We start from the raw sequence: 23,790 nt of genomic DNA on the forward strand, positions 1-23,790 counted from the left end.
TTTGCCTTATTCATAGGAAAGAGAAAAGAAGACAAGGGTTACGGTCACACACAGACTACTACAGGATCCCTGTTACTATACATAGAGACAGCCTAAGGTTCTGATGATCTCACATAAATGCATTTACAGTGAACTACTCCACGATCGATCAAAGCAGGAGCCAGAGCCAGATTAATAATGGGCAGATGGAGCTGCAGCTCCAGGTCTCCACATAAAAATAGGCCCATCATCATGACAGCAATATGCTCACCAGACAGACATCAGCATACCTCGCAACTGTCCAGATTTTCACATTTTTTTGTGACTGTCCTGCATCCCACCAGCAGGTAGCAGTGCTGGGAGACCCCCATCATTCACTGAATAGTATTCACTGGGAGAGAGGTACAGCGGGCATAGCCAGCAGCTCTCAGAGCGCTGGCCATAACCCCATAGTGGCTAAAACGGGGCATGATCTCATGGGTAGTGACGCGGTTGTAGGCCACGCTCCCTAATCACAAGACCACACACCTTGATTTTGGTTGCGCGCTGTCGGCGATTCAGGTATGGGAGGTATACATCCGCTGGCCACATGGTTGGCTTTAAATCATAAGTATTAAAATTGCATAACTATTTATGCAATTTCTATATTGTCATATCATTTTATATATTTCCACTGGGGCTTCTAGTGTATGGCTTCTACATGGCATTGGCCTCAACTCCTCCACTTCTCATAACAGGTCCTTGAACATTTCCAGTTCCAGGCTCATTAGGACCTTATTCCAGCCCTAGCAGGAGCTCATATCTTCCCAGGCAATTAAAGAACTTACTGGGGCTGGTGAGCACTGGTACACACCGTGTTATTCACCGTGAGAAAGTGGGTCTGGATCATATTGTCGACTTGACTTAGGTCGATAGTCATTAGGTCGACACAGTTGGGTCGACAGACAACAAGGTCGACAGGGTTCTAGGTCAACATTGATGAAGGTCGACAGGTGTCTAGGTCCACATGGGACAAGGTCGACATGGGTTAGGTCGCGAGATCGACATGGGTTTTTTCACTGTTTTTTTACCTGAATGTCGACATGGACACAGTAGGAAGTCAACCGCAGTCCCTCGCATCGCTCGCAATGCTTCGGGCACGGTGCCTCACTGCGCTTGGCACACTATTTTATTCTCCCACCACTCCCTAGTGGATGGTAGGGCATGAATTACTACCTGTCGGCACATGTCGGCTCAAAAAACAGTGAAAAAACCCATGTTGACCTTGCGACCTGTTGAACTAATGCATTTGTCAACCTAAAACCATGTCGATCTTGTCCCATGTCGACCTTCATTCATGTCGACCTAGAACCCTGTCGACCTTGTTGCTTGTCGACCCTACAGTGTCAGCCTAATGATTCGACCTAAGTCAGGTCGACAATACGACCGTATCCCTGAGAAAGTATACTAGGAGCATTTATGACTTTTTAAACTATTGAGGCATATGCCTTGGATTTTAGATTGTTCCTGACATACATACATATTGTAGCTTCATTTCATATATGTACAATATCTATATAATAAGTTGAAGAGTGTGTGTGTGTCTGTTGCATTGCGGGCACACCGTGGCACTCAGAGACGCCAAATTCGGCAACAAGGTACCTCTGGACCTGGTGGTGTGCACCTCAAAGCCGTTTTTGGTAAATTTCACTAAAGGTGTGTACACACGGGGGCGACAATGGCTGAAATCGCTGGAAATATGGTCGCTGAGCGACCATATTGCCAGTGATTCGGAGTGCTGCTGGCGATAAATCACCAGCTGTGCACTCCCTAATGGTCGCAGGAGCATGCTCCTGCGACCAGCGACTTCTCCCGGCGCTGAGCAGGAGGTCAGCGGCAGAAGGATTCCCTCCCTGCTGCTGCTCCCTCCTCCCTTCGCGTCCCTCACTTCCTTCTCCGTGACAGCAGCAGACGCTGCTGCTGCTCCCTCCTCCGTTCGGGTCTTCGTCTCCCCCCCCCCTCACCGCGTGATAGCAGCAACCAGACACTACTGCTCCCCCCGCCCCGTGACAGTAGCAGTGTCTCCTTTTCATCGCTGATGAAAAGGAGACACTGAGCAATATGATTGCTGGCAATATATTGCTAGCAATATATCGCTAGCAATCATATTGCACCTTGTGTACACAGCATTAGAAATGTAAAAAACACCAAGGTTCAATTTGCCTTAATTGATGATCTGGAAAAAAGATCGATGATCTGGGAAACCGAAGACAAAGGAACAACAACACACCTGATTTCATTGCTGTCATTGAGTATGAATGCAAACAAATTCTAACATTATGGTGAAGGCTTTCAACAATTGGGAATTATTGGGGAAATACATAGACCACACATGTACACATTGTACACACACACACACAGTACACCATATACGCACACACAGCACACCATACACACATATATACGTAGCACACCTCACCCACTTACACATTGGACAGATACGCACAACACACACACCCACATAACACACCACAAGCAGTACAACACAAACCCATATACACTACAACACACCCAAAAACAGTACAACACACACAGAACACACACACTTACTGTATACCTCTTTTACACCAAAAATCCCGGATCCGACATGGCATTTGGAACATGGATCCAAGCCAGGTTCGGATTCGGGATTTGCACCTTTTACACTGTGGTGCTTACCTGCAGTGTAGACGGAGGTGGCGCTTGAAGATGACATAATCTCCAAGCGCTGGGACCGCGATCACCCCCACAAGGACCGCCAATCATCGCGCTGGGGACAAGCCCAGCACCAAAGTAAGCTGCTGGGCTGCCCCCAGCCCCCGTGCACCCCTCCAGCCCCTGTCTGCGAGGTGAATGGATGCCTCACACAGACATCCATTCACCTCCTCCCTGACTCCGCTGCTGTCTGCAGAGTACAGCAGACAGCAGTGGAGGCTGTGTGTGACCCCCATCAAACCTCCATACTGACCACAGGATGCTGAGGTCCAGTGGTTGGGCTTCCCCATTGATGTAAACAGGAGCCGGGTCAGATGAACGAGACAGGTAGCAGGTACGATGAATGTGACGTGTAGTGTGACATAGAGGTGCATGGCCTTGCGTCACCCCACCATCTCTGTCCCTGCATAACCCGCCATCTCTGTCCCTGTGTCACCCCACCATCTCTGTCCCTGCATCACCCCGCCATCTCTGTCCCTGTATCACCCCACCTTCTCTGTCCCTGCATCACCCCGCCATCTCTGTCCCTGCATCACCCCACCATCTCTGTCCCTGTATCACCCAAATGTGAATTTTGGCTCAATCCAGGTGGCATAATGTGAATTTTGGCTCAATCCGGGTGGCATAATGTGAATTTTGGCTCAATCCATGTAGCATAAAGTGAATTTTGGCTCTTTCTGTGTGGGATAATGTGAATTTTGGCTCAATCCATGTTGCATAACGTGAATTTTGGCTCAATTTATGTAGCATAACAGGAATTTTGGCTCTTCTAGTTTGGCATAACTTGAATATTGGCTCAATCCGGGTGGTATAATGTGAATTTTTTTGCTCATTCTGTGTCACATAAGGGGAATTTTGGCTCTTTCCGCATTGCATAATAATTAAGGAGCAAGTGTAAGGGGGTCTACTACTGTTTTGCATAATGTGTAAAGGACATGCCCCCTTTTCAGTGGCGGCACCCTCTTTTTCTGGAGTGTGCGCATAACTTCAGCCTTCAATTTCCCATACCCCCACTTAAAAAATTCCACCTCGACCATTGCACACACATACTGTATTTATACGTAACGCACCTCACACACTTACATATTGGACAGATACAATACAACACAACACACCACACACCCACATACACTACAACACACAAAAACAGTATAACACACACAAAAATAAATGCATCATAGGAGTGGATGTGGAATTTACCAGCACACACAAGATAGTGGTAAGTTTCAAACAACAACAACACCCCTGATTTCATTGCTGGCCTTGAGTATCAATGCAAACACATTCTAACATTATGGTGGAGGTTTTATTAAATTACAATCTTGAGCCTTTAACGCAGCATAAGACAACATTTTACAGCAATTTTGGAAATTAAAAAAAACAAAACAAGGTTTTCCCGGGCAACAACGGGCGGATCAGCTAGTAGTTTAATATTTGTTATAGGAGAAATGGATGTTAACATTGTACTTTTGGATTGGACCATATGCTTTAACCAATCGATTGATCATTTTTTCTATAAAACCTCTCAGAAATTGTTTTTTTTCCTCTAAATAAACCAGGAACATGTAAATTTATCCAACATGATTTTATTTATAAAACAAAAAATGTTTTTTTTTTTTGTAAAGAATTAGGTTTTATCTCAAACATCGGAACATCGTGTGACCACCATCAGAACATCGGAAAACATTGCGACTATCGTTCATAGCACGGCAGACACTGAGGGAGGACGCAGGGAGGCAGAGGGGCCTGGAGGTCACTCTGTGAGTGACACCTGCAGGAAAACTATCTTCCAGCGATCGCTCTCGTTGTGATACTGATTGGTGACTGATCAGATAATACACTTGTTAGAGTGGTCGCTAATGGTGCAACCATACCAGGCAGGTGGTTACGGGTGTTGGTGGATGCCTTGGTTAGCTGATTCTCCTATTTTACGGTTCATGAAAGAGTGAGCACTCTCACATCTTTTCTTCTCCAGAGTAGTCTTTATGTTGACAGTAAAACTGTCTCTAGTGTCTACCACTAAAGACAGCTGGATGTGTTTGGTGCAGTATTGTGGCCTGTTGTAGTCTACCGCCGGGTGGTCTTGTTCCGCTGAGTGCTTTGTGAGGGGCTTGGTGTTTGATTGCTGCCTGGGAAAGGTAAGCTGTCAGGATGCATCAATAGTGCAAGCGGTGAGTGAGCTGTCCGTCTATACTGCTCGTGACGTAACCTGCAGAACAGAATATACGAGGGACAATATACTTGTTACTTATGAATAGAAAATTAAAAACAAAATACTTGCACTCCAAGGTGTGAGAAGTGTTTTACGGTTCAGCCACCAATTGAAGTCTGTGGCTAAAAGCAAGTAAACAATAAGGTTTTGTAACATAAAGCTATTGTTAATGTTTTCCTCATCAGGAGACTGAGGCAGTGATAGGATCAATCCTGATAAGGAGTGATAATATCCTCTACACACATTTATCATCTGAATATTGTAAAGAGCTAATTCATCGGTGGGGGATTACTGATTGGGGAAATAACTGTTTTCCATGGAGAAATGGACTTTCCAAAACTGAATCTTATGGATCTTTTGCAATATTTTAAGAGCTACTGTTAAAAGGTATAAGAAGAGGTCTCACCGCTTTCCATGGCCCTGGCAGAAGTTCTTCTTGTTAATTTCCTCTTGGATATCCTCCTCTGTTACAGTGAGATGTAAGGATCTGGTACTGTAGTTCATGTCATTCTGCAAGATGTATCATTGTGTTACCATGCATGAAGGCACATAGACTATACAGGTAGAAACACTTAGGCAAACGCTACATAAAACAAGATTTAAATAATAACCGTAATATATATATATATATATATATATATATACACACACTTTTGTACCAAATGAAAAAGGTTTGGTCAGTATAAACAGGTGCAGGTTTATCGAAAGTTAGTCTGGTTGGAATAAGGCTGCATCTACACATTGAATTTTAGCAGGATGCAGCGAACAGGATCCTGCTTAGCAGGATGCAGCTTCTTGTGTGTACACATTGCATTTCAGCAGGATGCAGCAGGCTTGTGTATATATCCTCTTGAGTAAGCATCCTGCTAAACAGCTCCTGTTCAACTGCATCCTGCTAAAATGCAATGTGTAGACGCAGCCATAGATTTACATGTACAAGCTCCTGCCTGCCAAACAGTTGTAAGAGATATTGCATCTAACAGAACTGTAGGTCATACTAGACATTAAGGAAAACTAGATATAGATAATCTTAAGTAATGCTGGCCACACATCAGACCAACTTTCATCCGACTAGTTGCTTGGATGGAATAGAAATATGGTACTGGATGGGAGCAACGGACAATCCGAAATGTGCCCACAACCCCAGGAAAATGTTCAAAAACATTCAGTCAAATTTTTTAAATCAAACAGGTTCAAGTACAGTACCGTGTCTGAGCGACAGTTTTTGTCCTTTTCCAGATTTTGGGAGCAAATTTCTAAAGTGGGGGGCAAAGGTTGCTTACAGCTTTGGGCTAATGCCACAATAGCTGCTATACAAATGTGCCCCAACAAATATCTGGTGGGGTAATACATTAGCAGGTGGAGATGGGGATAAGGACAGTTTCAACACTTTACTAATCAAGGCAAATATCTCTTTTGATATGGGGGCATGTCCAAAAAATATAAAAGATATTACCCACTTCACCACAATTACGCCAGCAGTATTTTGAACAGGATTGCCAATAAGTGTGTAGTTTATCAGGAGTTAAATACTGTATAACCTGTGCAGAAGTTTGATATGCATCTCCGTATGGCTCAAACATCTCGACATTCAATAAGATGAAGCAAAAATTTGTTCCCACTGAGCATCAGACAGTGAAAGTACCAAATCCCTCTCCCATTTCAGCTGAGCATTGGATTTCGAGATAGGGACCAAGCTTAAAAAGGGTCTTTGGTGGGATGTTGAGATAAACGTGCTACAAAGGCCTGGGATATCGGACATGGGACTTCCACAAGTCTAGGTAAGCCCTTGCACCAGAGCCGGCCATAGACATAGGCAAACGCCTAGGGCATTTGGAATGCCTAGGAGCACCAGCAGCTTCTGCTGATTAAAATGATATGCAGCATGCCTATATTCTGTACGTACCAATATGTATATGGTGTAGCAAGGTGTTAAGTGCAATACACAGGAGTAACAATACTCAAAAGGTGGTTCACAAAATAAAATATACTGTGTGATGCCCACAAGGGCTTAAGGAGAAACAGCCACACAATGACCTCCCCAATGTAAAGGCTAGGTGGAATACCCAATACACTGGAGGAGGTGAATGACTATTGTGGGAGCTGCCAAGTTACAGCCAAGCTCTGGGTCTGTAATACCCCTTTAACACCGCCGAAAAATCCGGGTCAGCGGCGGGTCAGACCCGGATCTTCGGCAGTGTAAATCCCTAACGCCGTGTCCCTTTACACGGGACTTCTACCCAGGTCCTGACCTGGGTAGAACACGGCTAGGACCTGGGTAGAGGGCGGTGTAAATGGGAACGCCGGGTCGGATGACCTGGCTCCCATTTACATGAATGGGGAACGTCCAACCTGCGGACCGCAGCGTCCGCAGGTTGGACAGGTTGTCAGCCTGACACTGACAGCCGGCGCTGCTCTCTGCTATACCCTGCAGACAGCAGCGGCGGCGGGGGAGGGAGGTGAACGGATGCCTGTGTGCGGCATCCATTCACCTCCTGTGCAACGGCGGGGGGAGTGTGCGCGGGGACTGGGGGCAGCCCAGCAGCTTACCTTAGTGCTGGGCTGCCCCCAGCAGCGTTCCGGTCCAGCGGCGGCGGTGATTGGCGCTTGGAGATGACATCATCCTGTCATCTCCAAGCACGGGGGGGGGGGCGGTAGCGGGCCGGGCTGTCCGCCCGGTGTAAATTGCACTAAACGCCGGGTCGCACCCGGCTTGAACCTGGGTCTAAAAAAGCCGGGTGCGACCCGGCGTTTTGGTGTAAAAGGGGTATAAGGTGACACCACAGATCCCAGCAGCCTGCCTAAGCTGTAACAAGAGAAACTCCAGAGGCAAACAAACACACACAGGCTGAGCAGTTTCTATCCTAGCTATCTAGCAAGGATTCTAACTGAACTGGCAGAGATTCAAGGTAACACTGATGGAGCTGTGAGACAAATTCAGCAGCACTTGTCTAGCCAGAAAGGAAGACTTATAAAGCAGGTGCTGCCCACGCCCCCACTCAGACATCACAGACTGTGAGCACCAAAACCAGGGCCGGAGTTCCTGCTGTGAACAGATTGCCTGTCACTACTGAAACAGCAAAAACCCGGACCGGAGTGCATGCTATGCTCAGGTTACTTACTAACAGTGAGTGAGGCTGTACCTGCATATGAAATAGTGTATTCATGGAAATCACTGTAACATAGCATTCTGTATGCAGGTACAGCCACAGTCGCACACAGACTATAGGCATGCCGCATATCAATTTAATAATCGGAAGCTCCTTGTGTGTTCTGGTCACATAACAATGCACATGAGGAATTTTCAGCAAAAAAGGCACCAAAAGTTAGCAGAACTGGCCAGGAGCTGCATGGCCTATTGAGGCAAGATGTATGAGGAAACATCTGTATCCAAGCAGAGGCAGAGGTCACAGTGTTAGCGGCTGTGCGAGTGCTGTCTGCGGGTGGGTTGGTTGTGCAATAGTGTTCGTCATATGTGTAAGGGGCATTATGTGTGGCATGTATAAATGCATTAATAATGTGCGACATATGTGTAACAGGCTTTATGTGTATCATGTGTATAAGGGTATTAATCATGTGCAACATATGTGTAAGGGGCATTATGTGTGTCATGTGTATAAGGGTATTAATTATGTGCAACGTATGTGTAATGGGCATTATGTGTGTCATTATGTGTATGAATGGCATTAATAAAGGTTGGCATAATGTGTAAGGGGCATTATGTTTATAAGGACATTAATAATGTGAGTCATGTGTAAGGGGCATTATCAGGGGTGCCGAGAGAAAGGGGTAGGGGGTACAAAATTACCCAGGCCAAAGTCTAATGGAAGGGCCCAGTGGGGGCCCCAGGCCCCCTCCCCTTAAGTGACAGCAGCAGCTGCAGCTCTTCTCCACTGCCCAGCACACACTGCTTTGTGCTGGGTTGCAGTGTGGCCATGGAGGTGCTTAAAATACAATATTTTCTCAGGATTTTTTTTCTAAAGGTATAATGTGAATAATGTGAGGAGTAATATATATATATAAGGTAAAGTGGTACTACTGTGTGATGTAACGTGAATAAGGGACACCATCGCATGATATAATGGGAATAAAGTTGCACTACTGTGTGGCATAATTTGAATTGGGGGTACTATTTTGTGGCCATGCCCCTTCCCAGCAAAAACACACCCCTGTTTGGGCCGCGCACCGTATGTGTGCACTGTTTCTATTTAAAATATTGCGGGTAGGAGCACCAAAATGATGACTGCTATCATAAGGGTTGATGGTGCTGGGAAAGGGGAGCAGGGTCAGAGGCGGAACTAGTGGCAGTGCTAGGGGGCACCAGCCAAAATCTTGCCTAGGGCGACATTTAGGCTAGGGCCGGCTCTGCCTTGCACCAATGTTGAACCTGAACATAATGAAAAACGTCCCCATTCGGAAAGGTTATAACGGGACTGAAGTATAGAAAAGGGGAGCATAATAGTACCATCCAACAGGTCATCTAAAACCGACATATTCCTAGTATACCAGGCTGAAAGATCAAGATTAGGAATCAAATTGGTTAAAGCATGCAATGAAATAGAAGCATAGGAATATAAAGGAGCAGAGAGACGGCTGACCAGAGGCAGAACTCTGGGAGGCAATGGAGTCATCTGCCGCCGGGCTCCTGTTCCCAAGGGGGCACCTCTACTCCCCAGCTAGTTTAAATCTATTAATTGAAAGCCATCAATATTGCTTCTGAAATATGTGTTTTCTATCTATCTATCTATCTATCTATCTATCATTCATAACAGGCATATACATAATCTATATAATGTTATATGTGTGTGAGGGGGGACCAATGTACATCTTGCCTCCGCGCAACTGGGACAAACTTATGCCACTGCGGTTGAGCAATATGTCCCAGATATGCAGATAAGATTTCACAGATGGGAGAAGAGCTAGAGAAGATAGTCGTAGGCCAGGTTGTATTTTAAGAAGGTCACCTAGAAAAGTTAATTCCTTGCCCTTTCGATGGCTATCCAACACACTTCAAAAGTCATGTCAGACCAATATTTAAGTTGGGCCAACACACATGCCTCATGATAAAGAACCAAGTCAGGAATAGCTAGTCCCTCATTACCACGAGGCAAGACCATTCTAGACCGAGCTGATCTAGGTGGATGTGTCTTCCATACGTAACTCAATAAAATAGAACGACACTTATCTAAATATTTTTTGGGAAATAAAAAGGGGATGGAGCAATATATAATGCATGAGCTTGGTCAGGAGAGTCATCTTAAAAGCAGCAAGGCGTCCCAACCAGGAGATATCATAAGATAACCATGACACTTTCAGTTTCCAGAGCTTGATGAATTGACAGAAGCTACATAGAAACATAGAATTTGATGGCAGATAAGAACCACTTGGCCCATCTAGTCTGCCCCCTTTTTTAAACATGTTACCTCAAACCATATTTGATCCTTATTTTTTTTGTAAGGATATCAATATGCTTATCCCAAGCATGTTTAAATTGTACTACTGTATTTGCGTCTACCACCTCTGATGGTAGCCTATTCCACTTATCTACTACTCTTTCTGTGAAGTAATTCTTCCTCACATTTCCCCTGAATCTTCCTCCGTCTAGTTTCAGTGCATGTCCTCGTGTTCTGTTGCTTCTCTTCCTGTGAAGAATGTCTCCCACCTGTACCTTGTTAAAACCCTTGATATATTTGAAAGTTTCTATCATGTCCCCCCTTTCCCTTCTCTGCTCTAAAGTATACATATTAAGATCTTTTAGTCTTTCCTGGTATGTTTTGTGATGTAGGTCATGCACCATTTTAGTTGCTCTTCTTTGTACAGTCTCTAATGTATTTATATCCTTCTGGAGATATGGCCTCCAGAACTGAACACAATACTCTAGGTGAGGTCGTACCAATGACCTATACAGTGGCATTATTAATTATTTCTTTCTACTCTAGGTGAGGTCGTACCAATGACCTATACAGTGGCATTATTAATTATTTCTTTCTACTGCTGATACCTCTCCCTATGCAACCAAGCATCTGACTTGCCTTCTTCATTGCTTTGTTACATTGCCTACCTGCTTTTAAGTCCCCTGAAATAGTGACACCTAGATCCCTCTCTTCCTCAGTAGTTTCCATTATAGTGCCATTTATACTACTGCATATTTAGTCTTTGGATTTCTGAGACCCAAGTGCATGATTTTGCATTTTTTTGGCATTAAACTGTAGTTGCCATTCTCTTGACCATTTCTCCTATCTACCTAGATCCTCAATCATTTGTTTTACCCCTCCTGGTGTGTCTACCCTGTTGCATACCTTTGTGTCATCTGCAAAAAGGCACATTTTACCCTCAATTCCATTTGCAATATCACCAATAAAGATATTAAAAAGCACCGGTCCAAGTACAGATCCCTGGGGTACTCCACTTGTAACCTTTCCCTCCTTTGACTGTACTCCTTTTACTACAACTCTCTGTTTTCTGTCCTGCAACCACGCTCTTATCCATTCAACTATTTTAGAATCCAATCCCAAGCTTTCAAGTTTATTTAACAGTCTGCGATGTGGGACAGTGTCAAAAGCTTTACTAAAGTCTAGATAAGCTACATCTACAGCCCCACCTTGATCTATTACTTTAGTCACCCAGTCAAAAAAGTCAATAAGATTTGTTTGACATGATCTTCCCACAGTAAACCCATGCTGTTTTAGATCCTGTAAATTGCTGGTTTTGAGATATTCTACAACTCGTTGTTTTAAGAGTGTTTCCAACAATTGCCCTACTACTGATGTAAGGCTCACTGGTCGATAGTTGCTTACCTCTTCCTTGCTTCCACTTTTGTGCAGTGGGACTACATTCGCTGTTTTCCAGTCCTCTGGGATTACTCCAGTAGCTAGTGACTGGTTGAATAATTATGTTATTGGTTTTACCAGCTCCCCTCTCTTTCAGCAGTGAATACTGAGCAGAAATAATTATTAATATTATCTGCTATTACATTGTCCCCCTCAAGAAAACTTCCACTCTCTGTCTTCAGTCTAATTATTCTACTTTTTGTTTTTCTCCTTTCACTTATATACCTAAAAAAAGTTTTCCCCCCTTTACCCACTGACTGGGCCATTTTCTCTTCAGCCTATGCTTTTGCACATCTGATTACCTTCTTAGCCTCCTTCTGTCTAACAAGATACACCTCTTTGTCCTCATTCTTCTGCGTCTGCTTAAATTTCTTAAAGGCCAACTTTTTGCTTTCACAATACTTGCTACTTCTTTTGCAAACCACAATGGCTTTCTTTTTCTTGTGTTTTTCCTAACTCTTTTGACACAAAGTTCTGTTGCTTTTAGAATTGCACTTTTTAATTTTTCCCACTTATCCTGCACTCCTTCCAAGTTCTTCCACTCTGCCAAAGCATCCCTAATGCTAAATAAAGTCATTACATAAAACATGAGGAAACTACTGTCCTTACATGTCCTATACGCCCAGCTGATTTCCATATTTCATATATTCAATCCTCTGGATTTTTCTAGTTTATAAATTTTCTTTTGGAGTTTATTTAATGAACTGCAATTTGGCAAATGATGTGTTTTGTATTCAATTATGTTATTATTGTAATCTCAGAGCAAAAATCGCTGGAAATCATAGATTTTGGAAACTACACTTTGTATCGTTTTGTGTAAATAAAGGTAGCAGGAGGGGTTCTAGTCACCATCCAAATAATATGTACTTATAACAAATGAGAATAAATGTATGTGGAAGAGGACTGTGAGCTAAAGGCGATGAGTGTGATTTGTACAATGGTTGAATTTCCAGATTCCAGCTATGGCAGGTATATATAAGGGCAGAAGCTGTATACTGCTGGTTTCTCAAACCTTGACATCAGAGGTTTCCTTAGAGGTATTGTCTTCTGGCTCATGTGGTGTTTCCGCAAGTACTGGATGCACGGGCATGCTCTGTGGGTCAATAAGGATGTCATATGGGACCATGGGATGTTTCCATGATGCTGGGGTAGAAACCTCCCAGGGATCAGCCTGGCCAAAAGTACCTGGAAGAGCATGAAAATGAAGTATGAAGTATTAGTTTCTAATCATTGAAATTTATAAAGCTTTCCAAGTGGTGATTTTTGTCCAGCTACTCAAACGTTACACAATCCTGATTTCTGACCGGGAATGTAAGATGCACATGAAGCCCCAGGAAAAATGGTTGCATGGATAATCCTACTGAGTTTGAGCAAGTCAGGCACTAGGTGGTACTGCAGCATTTAAACTTAAAAAAGTTTAAGCAGTAAAAAGACTAACCTATACATTCTCCAGTAATACTCCAGAGCCTCACTGCCCGGTCTACAGATGACGTCAAGACCACTTTGTCTTCGTCTATCACCTCCAGCCTAAGGAATGATTTGAAAAATTGTTAATGCTCTACCACAGGTCTAAGAAAAAAAAATAATCTATATATATATTACACTTACCCCCCCACTGCGGAAGGAGTCCAAACCATCACACGAGTAGTGAAGAAAAAATATGTGGTTTATTCCATAAGTACTAGAGTTATAGCAGCGGTCCCGACAGCTGTTTCAACTGGGTCCTACCAGTCTTCATCACCCTGATGAAGACTGGTAGGACCCAGTTGAAACAGCTGTCGGGACCGCTGTTATAACTCTTGTACTTATGGAATAAACCACATCTTTTTTCTTCACTACTCGTGTGCCGGTTTGGACTCCTTCCGCAGTGGGGGGGTAAGTGTACTGTATTACTATTATGGACCAGGCACCGAATTCTACTGTTTAAATGATTGGAGTGCCGCCCTGTTACCCATTCCCTTATATATATATATATATATATATATATATATATATATATATATATATATATAAAATGTTGTGCATGTTCTGTAAACTTCCATCTCGCCGATCACCAATCATGACAAATCTGGATCTTATTCAAAAGATTTTGAGTGCAGCAAAATTTGGGGATTTAACTTACAAAGAGCATTTTTGTTCTTAGAAAAGTCTACAGGGGATCCTGACACCACATACAAAAAAATAAAATAAGGCACCGGTTTTATTTTAACTATTGTTGATTAACGTTTTCTGTACATCCTGAATATTTAATCACCATACACATAATTGTGCAACCTGCAGCTACACTGGCAAATTCAGTTTGCCACATTTATTTCTTTTTCCAGCGGTGCAAGAAAGTTTTTTCCTATTCAATTAGTTGCAAAAATGTCCAGGATTTACCACATGCAGAGTCACGGAAAACTGCAATTTTAAGACAAACGTGGGGATTTTGGTCAGAACTATTATAGAAAGGGATCGGTTAGAGTTGGCGCTTAATCAGAGGTCTGGAGGGTGAGATGATGCAGCTGTCTACATACAGGGAGCTCGACAGAACATCTCAAAAGAACTGATAAAATTCGCAAAATACTCTGCAATTCTAAAGATTACTTAAATACTAAGAAGCCACTCGAGTTTTTTTTTTTGTGGTACAACTTGCAATATTTAATCAATGAATAGTTACTCACGATGTAATAATGTTCACATGAGCCCTCCAGTGACTAACACCTACAGAAAAAAAAATATTTCCAACGTGTTTCATGTTACCATGTAGTAGCTGTAATAATAATAATAATAATAATAATACATTCTTTATATATGTCTCCCATAAACACAGCATACATAACATGTTATTTAAAGGAGATCCAAACAAAATACCAGCATCGAATTTAAAGAAGACCCATACCTACCAACTTTCTGCTTAATGGACTCGGGACCTGCCACAACAGAAGCGCAGCCGACCAGTAAGGGGTGGAGCCATAGGAGGTGAAGGGTCGGTGTGGTCTAGCTCCACAGCCCCCTTCCTTTTCATCATTTTGAGGGTATCTGAGCAGCCCCTGGCTCCCCTCTCCACTATGAGAGATGCCATGCGTATGCACACGACATATATTCAGTGATCACTGGCGCTCTCAACTGTCCCCCCCATCTGCAGGACACTGTGACCTATAAAAGGTACTGCGGGACAGGGTCCAATTAGCAGGACTGTTCCACTGGTATCGTGACATTTGGGAGGTATGAACACCAACAGCTGGATCCTAACAGTCAGCAAGACAGATCCCTCAAGTAACAAGCGTTAGGGTTAGGCCAGTGGTAGCCAACCCTAGCCCTCAAGAGCTACCAACAGTTCACATTTTCCAGACAACCTAGCTGCTGCACTCATTAATCACTGACACATTTTAAAAGATACACAGATGGAGCTTATTAGCTCACTTGTGATTCTGTGAGGAGACCTGCAAAACATGCACTGTTGGTAGCTCTCGAGGACTAGGGTTGGCTACCCCAGGGTTAGGCACTGTGGGAGGATTAGGGACAAATTCTAGGTGTTATTGTTTGGCTGCAGGAAGGGGGTAGGGTTAGGCTATGAGAGGGGTGGGTTAGGGTTCGAGGTACGGTGAAAATACTAACCAGGATTTGTCTGGATTCCTATGTCAGGATACTGCAGAATCCTGTGTCTGCATACTGCACAATCTGATTTCGTACCCAACCCATTTAATTGTATAATGTTTGTAGACATGACCAAATATCTAACTCAAATAATGCATAATAAAAAATTAATCTTACACATTGGAGGATCTTTTTCTGGCCCATGTATCGCGTACTTAGTGATATCATAGACATAAACGTAACCAATGTTGTCCGATACAAATATCAGCGAGTTCTCTTTAGTAACAGCAAGACTGCTGATCTGGGTTCCAAGCTTGGACTAAAGGAAGAGAGGAAACATGGACATAATATGAAGCTGTATTCCGACTTGCAGAACTAATGGATGGTGTGTAGAAGAAGGCTGCAGAAGGCAAGATGGGAAATGATAAGAGTGGGGGAGGGTGCGTGCTGCTGGCGTATTGTGATGTACATGCAGCAGTAGGGGATCATGGTGAAGGAATACTGTAAATTGAGTGAGGAGATATAGGAAGGAAAATGGGCAGATTAGTGGTGATATGAAACACAGACTATTAGGGTAAAAAGATAACTGGGGCAGATATTTGGGGTATGGATCATTGAATAGACACCAACTAGGTCCACAAGCATTAGGTCGACATGAATGAATGTCGACCTGGGTTAGGTCGACAGGGTCATTGGGTCGACATGGGGAAAGTCGACAGTCAAAAGAGCAACATGGGGTTTTTCACGTTCCCCCCCCCCCCCCCCCCCGAATGTCGACCGACTTTTACACTGAAACGCAGCACTGCGACCCCTCGCATGGCTCGCTTCACTTGCCATGCTTCGGGCATGGTGCCTTGCTACACTCGGCACACTGTTTTACTCTCCCACCATGCCCTAGTGGATGGTAGGGCATGAAAGAAAAGTTGATCATACCAAGCAATCAGCATATACCTATACCTATATCAGTTTATACGGTGTACTTGATAAATGTTTCCTTAATGGATTGGATTGGTTGCTATGGGCAACTTCTCCACTGGACTACTTTTGGACTATTTTCCCTGCTTAATACATCAACCTATCCGTGTCAATTTAATTTTTATTATAGTTATTTAATAACACACAGGGTGAAATTTAATAGGATGAGAGAATCAGAAAGTGAGAGATTTGGTAAGAAATCTCCAGTTATGTTTTAAAGCGGCAATCATTTACACTGCAATACCAAACTGGTTTTGCAGTGTAGATGATTGCCGCTTTAAAAAAAAAACTGGAGATGTCTTACCAAATCTCTCACTTTCTGAATCTCTCATCCTATTAAATTTCACCCACATTGTCTACTCACAATAGTAATTATCGGACACTGCACGAAAACAGCCTTCGCTGGCCATCACAGCGCTGAGTAAGTCTAGACTCAGTCAGCACTGCGAACAGAGGAGGCAACCATTCGCTGGTGCGTGATTCATAATGATTTTCCCCTCATGTGTACGCTGTGAACGAATTGGCGGCTATGCACATGGGCGGGATTTCACTTGGGTGGGACAAACTTTGCCTGCTCACTGGGCTACGAAAACTAGCAGCCCAGTGAGCAGGTCTGAATTGGACCGAGGTTGGTCTCATGACATTACACACAATAGCTGCCTTCACAGTGTTTATACAACCAATGTGCTATAACGTGACCCATATGTATTAAGGAATAGAAAATAGTGTGCAATGAAATGTTTTTTTTTTTTGCTGCTACACTTACTGGTCTATAACTCGCTGTCAGTTTTCCTCCATGTAATAAATTCCAAAAATTGACAGTGCCTGTAAGACATTTAAAAAAAAATCTTCACCATAAATGCAGATCCTTATTGTATTCCGTGGAATTGCGTACTACGTTACCTAGCGGTCCATTGGAGACCAGAGAGGCGGCCACCTGTAGCTGAGTTGTCCGTTTTGTCAGAAATATGATCTTGCTGACGCTGTTGTCTGTTGCTGTGGCAAAAGATATGTCCTAGTGTTAGACCACTGACTAGTACTGTACAGCGATATGCATCTTCTGGTCATATTGGGGCAGATGTATTAAGCTTTAACAAGAGATAAATCCAAGGGTGATCAGGAGAGATAAACGTCCAGCCAATCACCTGCTAACTGCCATGTTACAGCCTGTGTTTGAAAAAAGTCAGTAAGGAGGTGATTGGTTGGACGTTTATCTCTCCTTATCAGCTTTGCATTTATCTCTTGTTAAGGCTTAATACATCTGCCCCTATGTGTGGTAGCAGCAATAGTAAGAAATACAGTATCGTCTCTATGCCATTAAAGCAAGCCCTATTATACCAAAGCACCAACATCTACCTTAGGGATTTGGATGCTTCCACACTTGCAACGTTGTAGTCAGTTTCATATGCTATTGCCACAAATAGATGAAATATCTTACAAATGTTTGCATCTGAAAATAAAAGATTATCCCACTCACTGTCCGTGCTTTCCATCTCATACTATTGAAAATGTCCCTCCCAAAACGGCCACCACCTCCTCTAGCATGGTGGCCCGGGACAGTTGTCCCCACAGTATCTCCACTGCCCACAAGCCACCCAGCTCTTTCAAACCACCACGAGGGTCTGCGGTGACGGTTGCTACACCACTGGTATGAGAATGCATTAGTTCTTTTGGAACAAACAGCAATGTCATAAGTTCCTAGTGGACTGATAGGCTTGGAGAACTATTCAGCTCACAAAATGTCTGTCTCCACTCTGTGGGCCTTATTCTGGTTGAGGCGATCTGTTCCGCATTCTTTTTGGATGGCGACTTTTAGCTAACTGCGCATGTGTAAGCAACGCAATGCGCATGTGCAACGCTGTGTCTCCGCACTCGTTCTCAACAATACAGTGTAAAAATGTCCACCGAACACTCTCGGGAAATATGGGCGTAATATGGGCATCATGTGGGCGTGTATAAGGGCGCACTTTCAGAGTGGGCAAAACTGGGGCGTAGACATGGGAGTGCACGAACAGTTGTAGGCGTGCATTCGGACCAGACACCGAGCGCAAGGGTACCAACACAGCAGAAATCTTCTGTGAAAACAAGCAGCTTTCACTTCTCAGAAGGCAATGGTTCATGCGCTAGGCATTTGGATCACCCAATTAGTACGCCCGCACCTTAAATACTCGCAGCTAAGCACAATACAATCCAGTCCTCTGGTCATTAGTGATTAATTAAACACATTCCACAGGTTCAAGTGGAACCACTAAGTCATTGCTTAGACTGGGCGGCCGCTGACTCGCTGGGAACTCAGCCAATCAGCGGCCGCCCAGTCTTTTGAATAGGATGGTTGCTAGTCTCCCGCTGCTCTGCGGTCCCCACGGTGAGCGGGAGAATAGAAACCATCCTATTCAAAAGACTGGGCGGCCGCTGATTGGCTGAGAGCTCAGCCAATCAGCGGCCGCCCAGTCTTTTGAATAGGATTTATTTCTATTCTCCCGCCGCGCCCCCGGTCTCTGCTCTGCATCTGCTCCCTGCCTGCCGCTACATATTGTACCGCTCCCCTGGACCGGTCCCCACTCCCAGCCTGCTCCTGCCGTTCCCCCGGACCGGTCCCCACTCCAAGCCTGCTCCTGCCGCTCCCCCTCCCCTCGGACCGGTCCCAGCTCCCACGGACCGCTAGCTCTCCGGCTGCTCCCCGGATTTTTACATGTGATAAATCGCATCCGATTTATCACATGTAAAAAATGGCACTCAAGTACCAAATCTTATCAAGCTCCCCCGGGGAGCTGCCGGGGAATCTCAGGGGAAATTGGGTCTGACTTGTCCTTAGGACGAGTCGCCCTAGTGTATGGGGGCCTTAAGATATTGCAGGGAATTGCTACTATGATCTGGGGATAAGAGCGAGTGTGAGGAGAAACTGAGAGTAATAGCAGGTTTTATAGAGGATACATTTATTCACATGCTAAGAGTATAATCATTAAACTTTAATTATGCTCAGAAATTACTGTTCAATATATTCCTCCAATGCTTGGCTATAACAACTCCTTATACATTTCTGTAACACATTTTAATGTTCTGATGCTGTCACGTTTGAAAAAGGTCAGACCTATATTCTAAATATCAATAGCTCAATTTTTCGATACACCAAAGAGCGGCAAACTTCCAGCCCAACAGTAAAGCAAATATTTTTGTTGGGGGACAATCCTTCCCTTTTAGCTTATTATTGCAAAACATCAGCCGGGGTGCAAAATGTAGTGATCAACAGCCGCATGTAATTAAAAACATTTCAATAAGAAAAGAAGCCTTCTGGGGACCAGAGAGGTGAATATTTGTACGGGGAAATACTTCTCCCCTTCTAACTTATCCTTGTGTGGTATTTGCAGGAGGTAGAATCAGGCGGCTGGATCGTGTCAGTGGTGTAAGAGGCACGGGGGCGGGGCCTGTGCCAACACTCGCTGTGCATACTCACCTCGCTGCCCTCCGTCTCTCACCTTCGGGACGATGACAGTCTCGGTACTTCCCTCTTGCTCCACTGGCTTCCGATGCAACGCTACCTGTAGGAGAAATGGGGGAGGAGAATCCCACTATGGGGTGGGGGGGGGATGATCATCACAGGCACTACTGGCCTCAGACTGGTTACACCCACTTGTGAAACACGGTGGGTGTAACTTGGGTGGGGAAGAGCATCGGGGAGGGGAAGGAGCACGAACAACACAGACAAACTGACACAACACAGACTATACTCACCGGCTGTCTACCAGACCCCTAGCTCACCGAGGATCCTGGTTCCGGCACCTGGAAATAAGCACAATTAACCTCCTGCCTCCTAGGACAGGGCAATACTCGAGCTCATCTGCGGCTAAACACCCACGCAACCTGCAGCAGGAAGCCGTCCTACGCAACCTGTGACCTAGCGCCGGATCTTCCGATGCCACGGCCTAGCATCGCTCAACCAGGGGCCTAGTGCCCACGCAACCTGCGACCTAGTGCCGGATCCTTAGATGCCACGGCCTAGCATCACGCAACCTGGGGCCTAGCGCCCGCGCAACCTGTAACAAGCACACTCTGGAAAGGAACATGATTGTATGGATTAACACACAGTGAAACAACCAGAAAGAAATTCACAGTGAACACACAGCACAATGTGGAGGGCTTACCTCCCTCTGACTGCTCCCAGTCACACCACGATAGCCACCGTGGCAGTACCTGTGCCCACGGGCCTACTGTCCGGCTCTCTGCTGCTATGGGCCGCAGGCCCGTTTGACTAGGCCTCAAGCCTGGAGGCCCTGGACCTAGGGCCCACGGGTCAGGAGGACCCAACTCCCAATGACCTTGGACCAAGAGGGCCTGACTACAGCCCTCACAGGCCGGAAGGGCCTGAACCTGCTGGACGGGCCTGCTGCCCGAAACCTGGTGGCCCTTTGCTGGCTCCTGGACCTCCTGCCCTTGGGCCAGGAGGGTCCAGCTGTACTTGGCCACGGGCCAAGGGGGCCCGACTACTGTCCTCGTAGGCCGGGAGGGCCTGAGCATGAGCCATGGGCCTAATGCCCGAACCCTGGCGTCTAGGGGGACTGCAGGGGGTGGTGGCCACTGGCCACTTACCTGTCATTGGGAGAGCCCCCCGGGAGGGTGCTTCACTGGCTCTTCTGCTTCCCACTCCCGGGAGGCCTCTCCGGTCTGCCACTGCTGCTTCTACTTCTGTCCTCCGCTGGTCCGTCCTGACCAGCGGTGCTTCTCCTGCTGCGGACGCTGAGGGTCTCTCCTCTCCCCCATGGTGTCCCCTCGTCCTGTCCGCCGCCGCCGTCTTCTGGATCCTCTTCTGGCTCCCCCAGCCGTCTCCCGGCGGGATGGAGGGCAGTGTAGCGAGCGCCTATTGGCTCGCTGCCCCTGCCCCCGTTGGATGCTGGGGCGTGCTGGGGGCGTAGCTCAGCTCTTCCTGCTCCGGTGCTGGGGGAGCCGTCCCCGCACCGGAGCATATTTCTACAGTGAGCCACCGAGCCCGAAGCGTGGCGAGAGCAGAGAGCCCCGCGAGGGGACGCGGAATATGAGCCCGAATCGTGGCGAGCGGACGCGGAATACATGTTAAGTAATCCGTGTCCGCTCGCCACGCTTCGGTTGCGTGTTCTGCATCCGCTTGCCACACTTTCTATTCTCAACTCCACGCCGGCGTGGATAGTGGGGGTATGAAAAGGTCGGAGGACGCGTACCGCCGCCCCTCATGGGCACGCTGCGCTAGCCACGCTTCGGGTTGACTTTGATCGTGGGGTGGCGTTAACAATTGGGGGGGCCATTTCACACTTCAGGGTGGGTATTTGGGGTCTGTGGGCCATTTAACATTGTTCCCTATGTGAAATCGGGTCAATTGGGCCATTGTTCCCTATGTAAAATCGCGGTAATCGCGTCGGTCGCATCGCATGCAATTTTTTGGCCGCATGCGATGCGACCGACGCGATTTTTGTACTTGCGATGCCTAAGATCAAAATCGTGGGCGCTGTTCTAGGAAACAAGTACCAGTATATATATATTGGAGTTTTAGTGTTAGAGAAAACCACATCGCATTCAATATGTATATCTTAAATACACACATTTGTGGTCACTTATAAAAAGAAAAAGGTTAGGAGGAAGATATGTCTAAATGTTCATTGTGTATTTACAGAGGCCCCTGGACTGATTAGAGGTGTCTATAGGAAGGCACCATAATTTATATATTCAGTCATGCCATCCGGGTTTAGGGGGTTTAGGGTGTTTAGGGTAAAGGTCCAGTAGCTTTCCCGTTTGAGAAGTGCTTTTGTCAGGTCGCCCCCTCTGATTTCTAGCTGGATTCTTTCCATTCCGTAGCCTTTGAAAAGGTTAAGATTCCCTTGGTTTCAAAAAGAAGTGTCTGGCGACTGATGTTAGTTGCTTATTCCTTCGGATGTCTGCTTCTGCATTTCGAATTGAACCTACATGTAAGAGTATTCTCTGTATTAACATGCATGTAATGACTCCTTTTGACCGGCAATTGATGTATTCCATAATAGTATGTTTTTTGCCGTATCTGTCCTCAAATTCTTTTGTCCTTGTCATATACTGGCAGGATTTACAAGTTACACAAGGGAAAGATCCTACTAGGATGGGTCGTTTTGGTTCTGTACGTGTGTAATGGCTTCTGACTAGATGGTCTCTTAGATTCAGAGCCCTGCGCCAGCTCATGGCTACCGTTCCTTGTAAATGTTTGGCGAGATCGTCCTCTGATTGAAGGATATGCCAGTGTTTTTGTATGATGCTTGATTGTGCGCCATTCCTGACAATAGTTTCCAATGAAACGGATTTCTTCCTTCTTTTCTTGCTTCTTATCTGAGAAGATCAGAGAGTCTCTGTTTATAGTTTTGATTGAGGTTTTGGCTTTTTTAATGGATCGATATTTTAGGAGCCGCACTGGATATATCACCCCTTGTATGGCTGGAAGATTGCTAGAAATTGGGGTGCAATTTGATCATACCAAACTACCTATTACGTATGATTGGTTAGTAGTCACAAAGTCATTAAATGGTGTTTGGTGGTGCTCCCAGAGCTAGAAATAAACATAGTTCTGCAAAGTAGAGAGACAAAGCTCTTTTGTTGGGGCACTCATGGTTGTTTGAGGGGGGTTCGCCAATGTGTATGTACAGTACTCAAGTTTTACATAACTTTTAATTTGTTTCTACCATATAACAAAGAAGAAATGGTGAATATTTAAATATATAAAAGACACATAAACAAATAAAACAGTTGTAGAGAGAAGACAGGCAGTCACACCTGCAGATAGCTAGGATTGATACCTTCGAGTGTCAGATACTGTTCAATTTAAAATAGTATTAAATATATAAAGAGTGTGGGTTCTTTAATGGCTAAATTGCCCTAAGACCCAGAGCTATGACAATATGCATGGTTTGAAAGATAGCAACAATATAGCACTATACAATGGGGGTTATTCTGGTTGATTTGCAAGGCTGCGAATTCACAGTCTTGCGAGTCCACCAAACCCCTATCAGCCGAATGTCTAGCATCCGGTGATGTTAGCTGCCAGCCCCCCGCACCCGCATCACTGCCTCATTACCATGAGAACGCCCATTGTCACACAGCATTCTCATGGGAACGCCCATGAAACGCCCTTCTCCAACCCTCGCTCGCCTTGTAGGGTGCGTGCACCCGGGGAGCAGAATGTTTGCAGTGGGTGCACGCACCCTTTGTCTGCACATGTGCAGAAACGCGCATGCGCAGACACACAACATCGGTCCTCCGTGCGAATGGCCGAATGAATAAGAATATCCCCTAATATTTAACAGTCGCAGGAGAATGTGCAAAGCATGATATATCTAGTACACTTGTCTACTCTCCTTAAATAGCTGTGATGCACCCAAATTGCCAAGCAGCTCCCCCTATACCTATGGTCAGCAGCAAGCATGGAATGGGGGAGGGGAGCAGTGGATGGGCCTCTTACATAGTTACATAGTAGGTGAGGCTGAATAAAGACTT

General features: G+C 45.3%; 1 protein-coding gene across 1 annotated transcript in view; it reads right to left on the minus strand.

Moving 5' to 3' along the window:
• Positions 1 to 4,266: 4,266 nt before the first annotated feature.
• LOC146058553 (cilia- and flagella-associated protein 337-like) overlaps positions 4,267 to 23,790 on the minus strand; it is an 86,040-nt gene continuing 66,516 nt past the window's right edge. The window contains exons 23-30 of the mRNA XM_083170836.1: positions 17,212 to 17,304; positions 17,075 to 17,133; positions 15,511 to 15,652; positions 14,418 to 14,457; positions 13,193 to 13,281; positions 12,767 to 12,939; positions 5,331 to 5,434; positions 4,267 to 4,921 (exon numbers count right to left, since the gene is read on the minus strand). Coding sequence (XP_083026962.1) covers positions 4,780 to 4,921; positions 5,331 to 5,434; positions 12,767 to 12,939; positions 13,193 to 13,281; positions 14,418 to 14,457; positions 15,511 to 15,652; positions 17,075 to 17,133; positions 17,212 to 17,304 — 842 coding nt within the window. The 3' untranslated portion in view covers positions 4,267 to 4,779. The remainder of the gene's footprint in view (positions 4,922 to 5,330; positions 5,435 to 12,766; positions 12,940 to 13,192; positions 13,282 to 14,417; positions 14,458 to 15,510; positions 15,653 to 17,074; positions 17,134 to 17,211; positions 17,305 to 23,790) is intronic.

The sequence above is a fragment of the Crinia signifera genome, chromosome 2, assembly GCF_055691185.1.
Source record: "Crinia signifera chromosome 2, ASM5569118v1, whole genome shotgun sequence".
NCBI classification, from domain to species: Eukaryota; Metazoa; Chordata; class Amphibia; order Anura; family Myobatrachidae; genus Crinia; species Crinia signifera.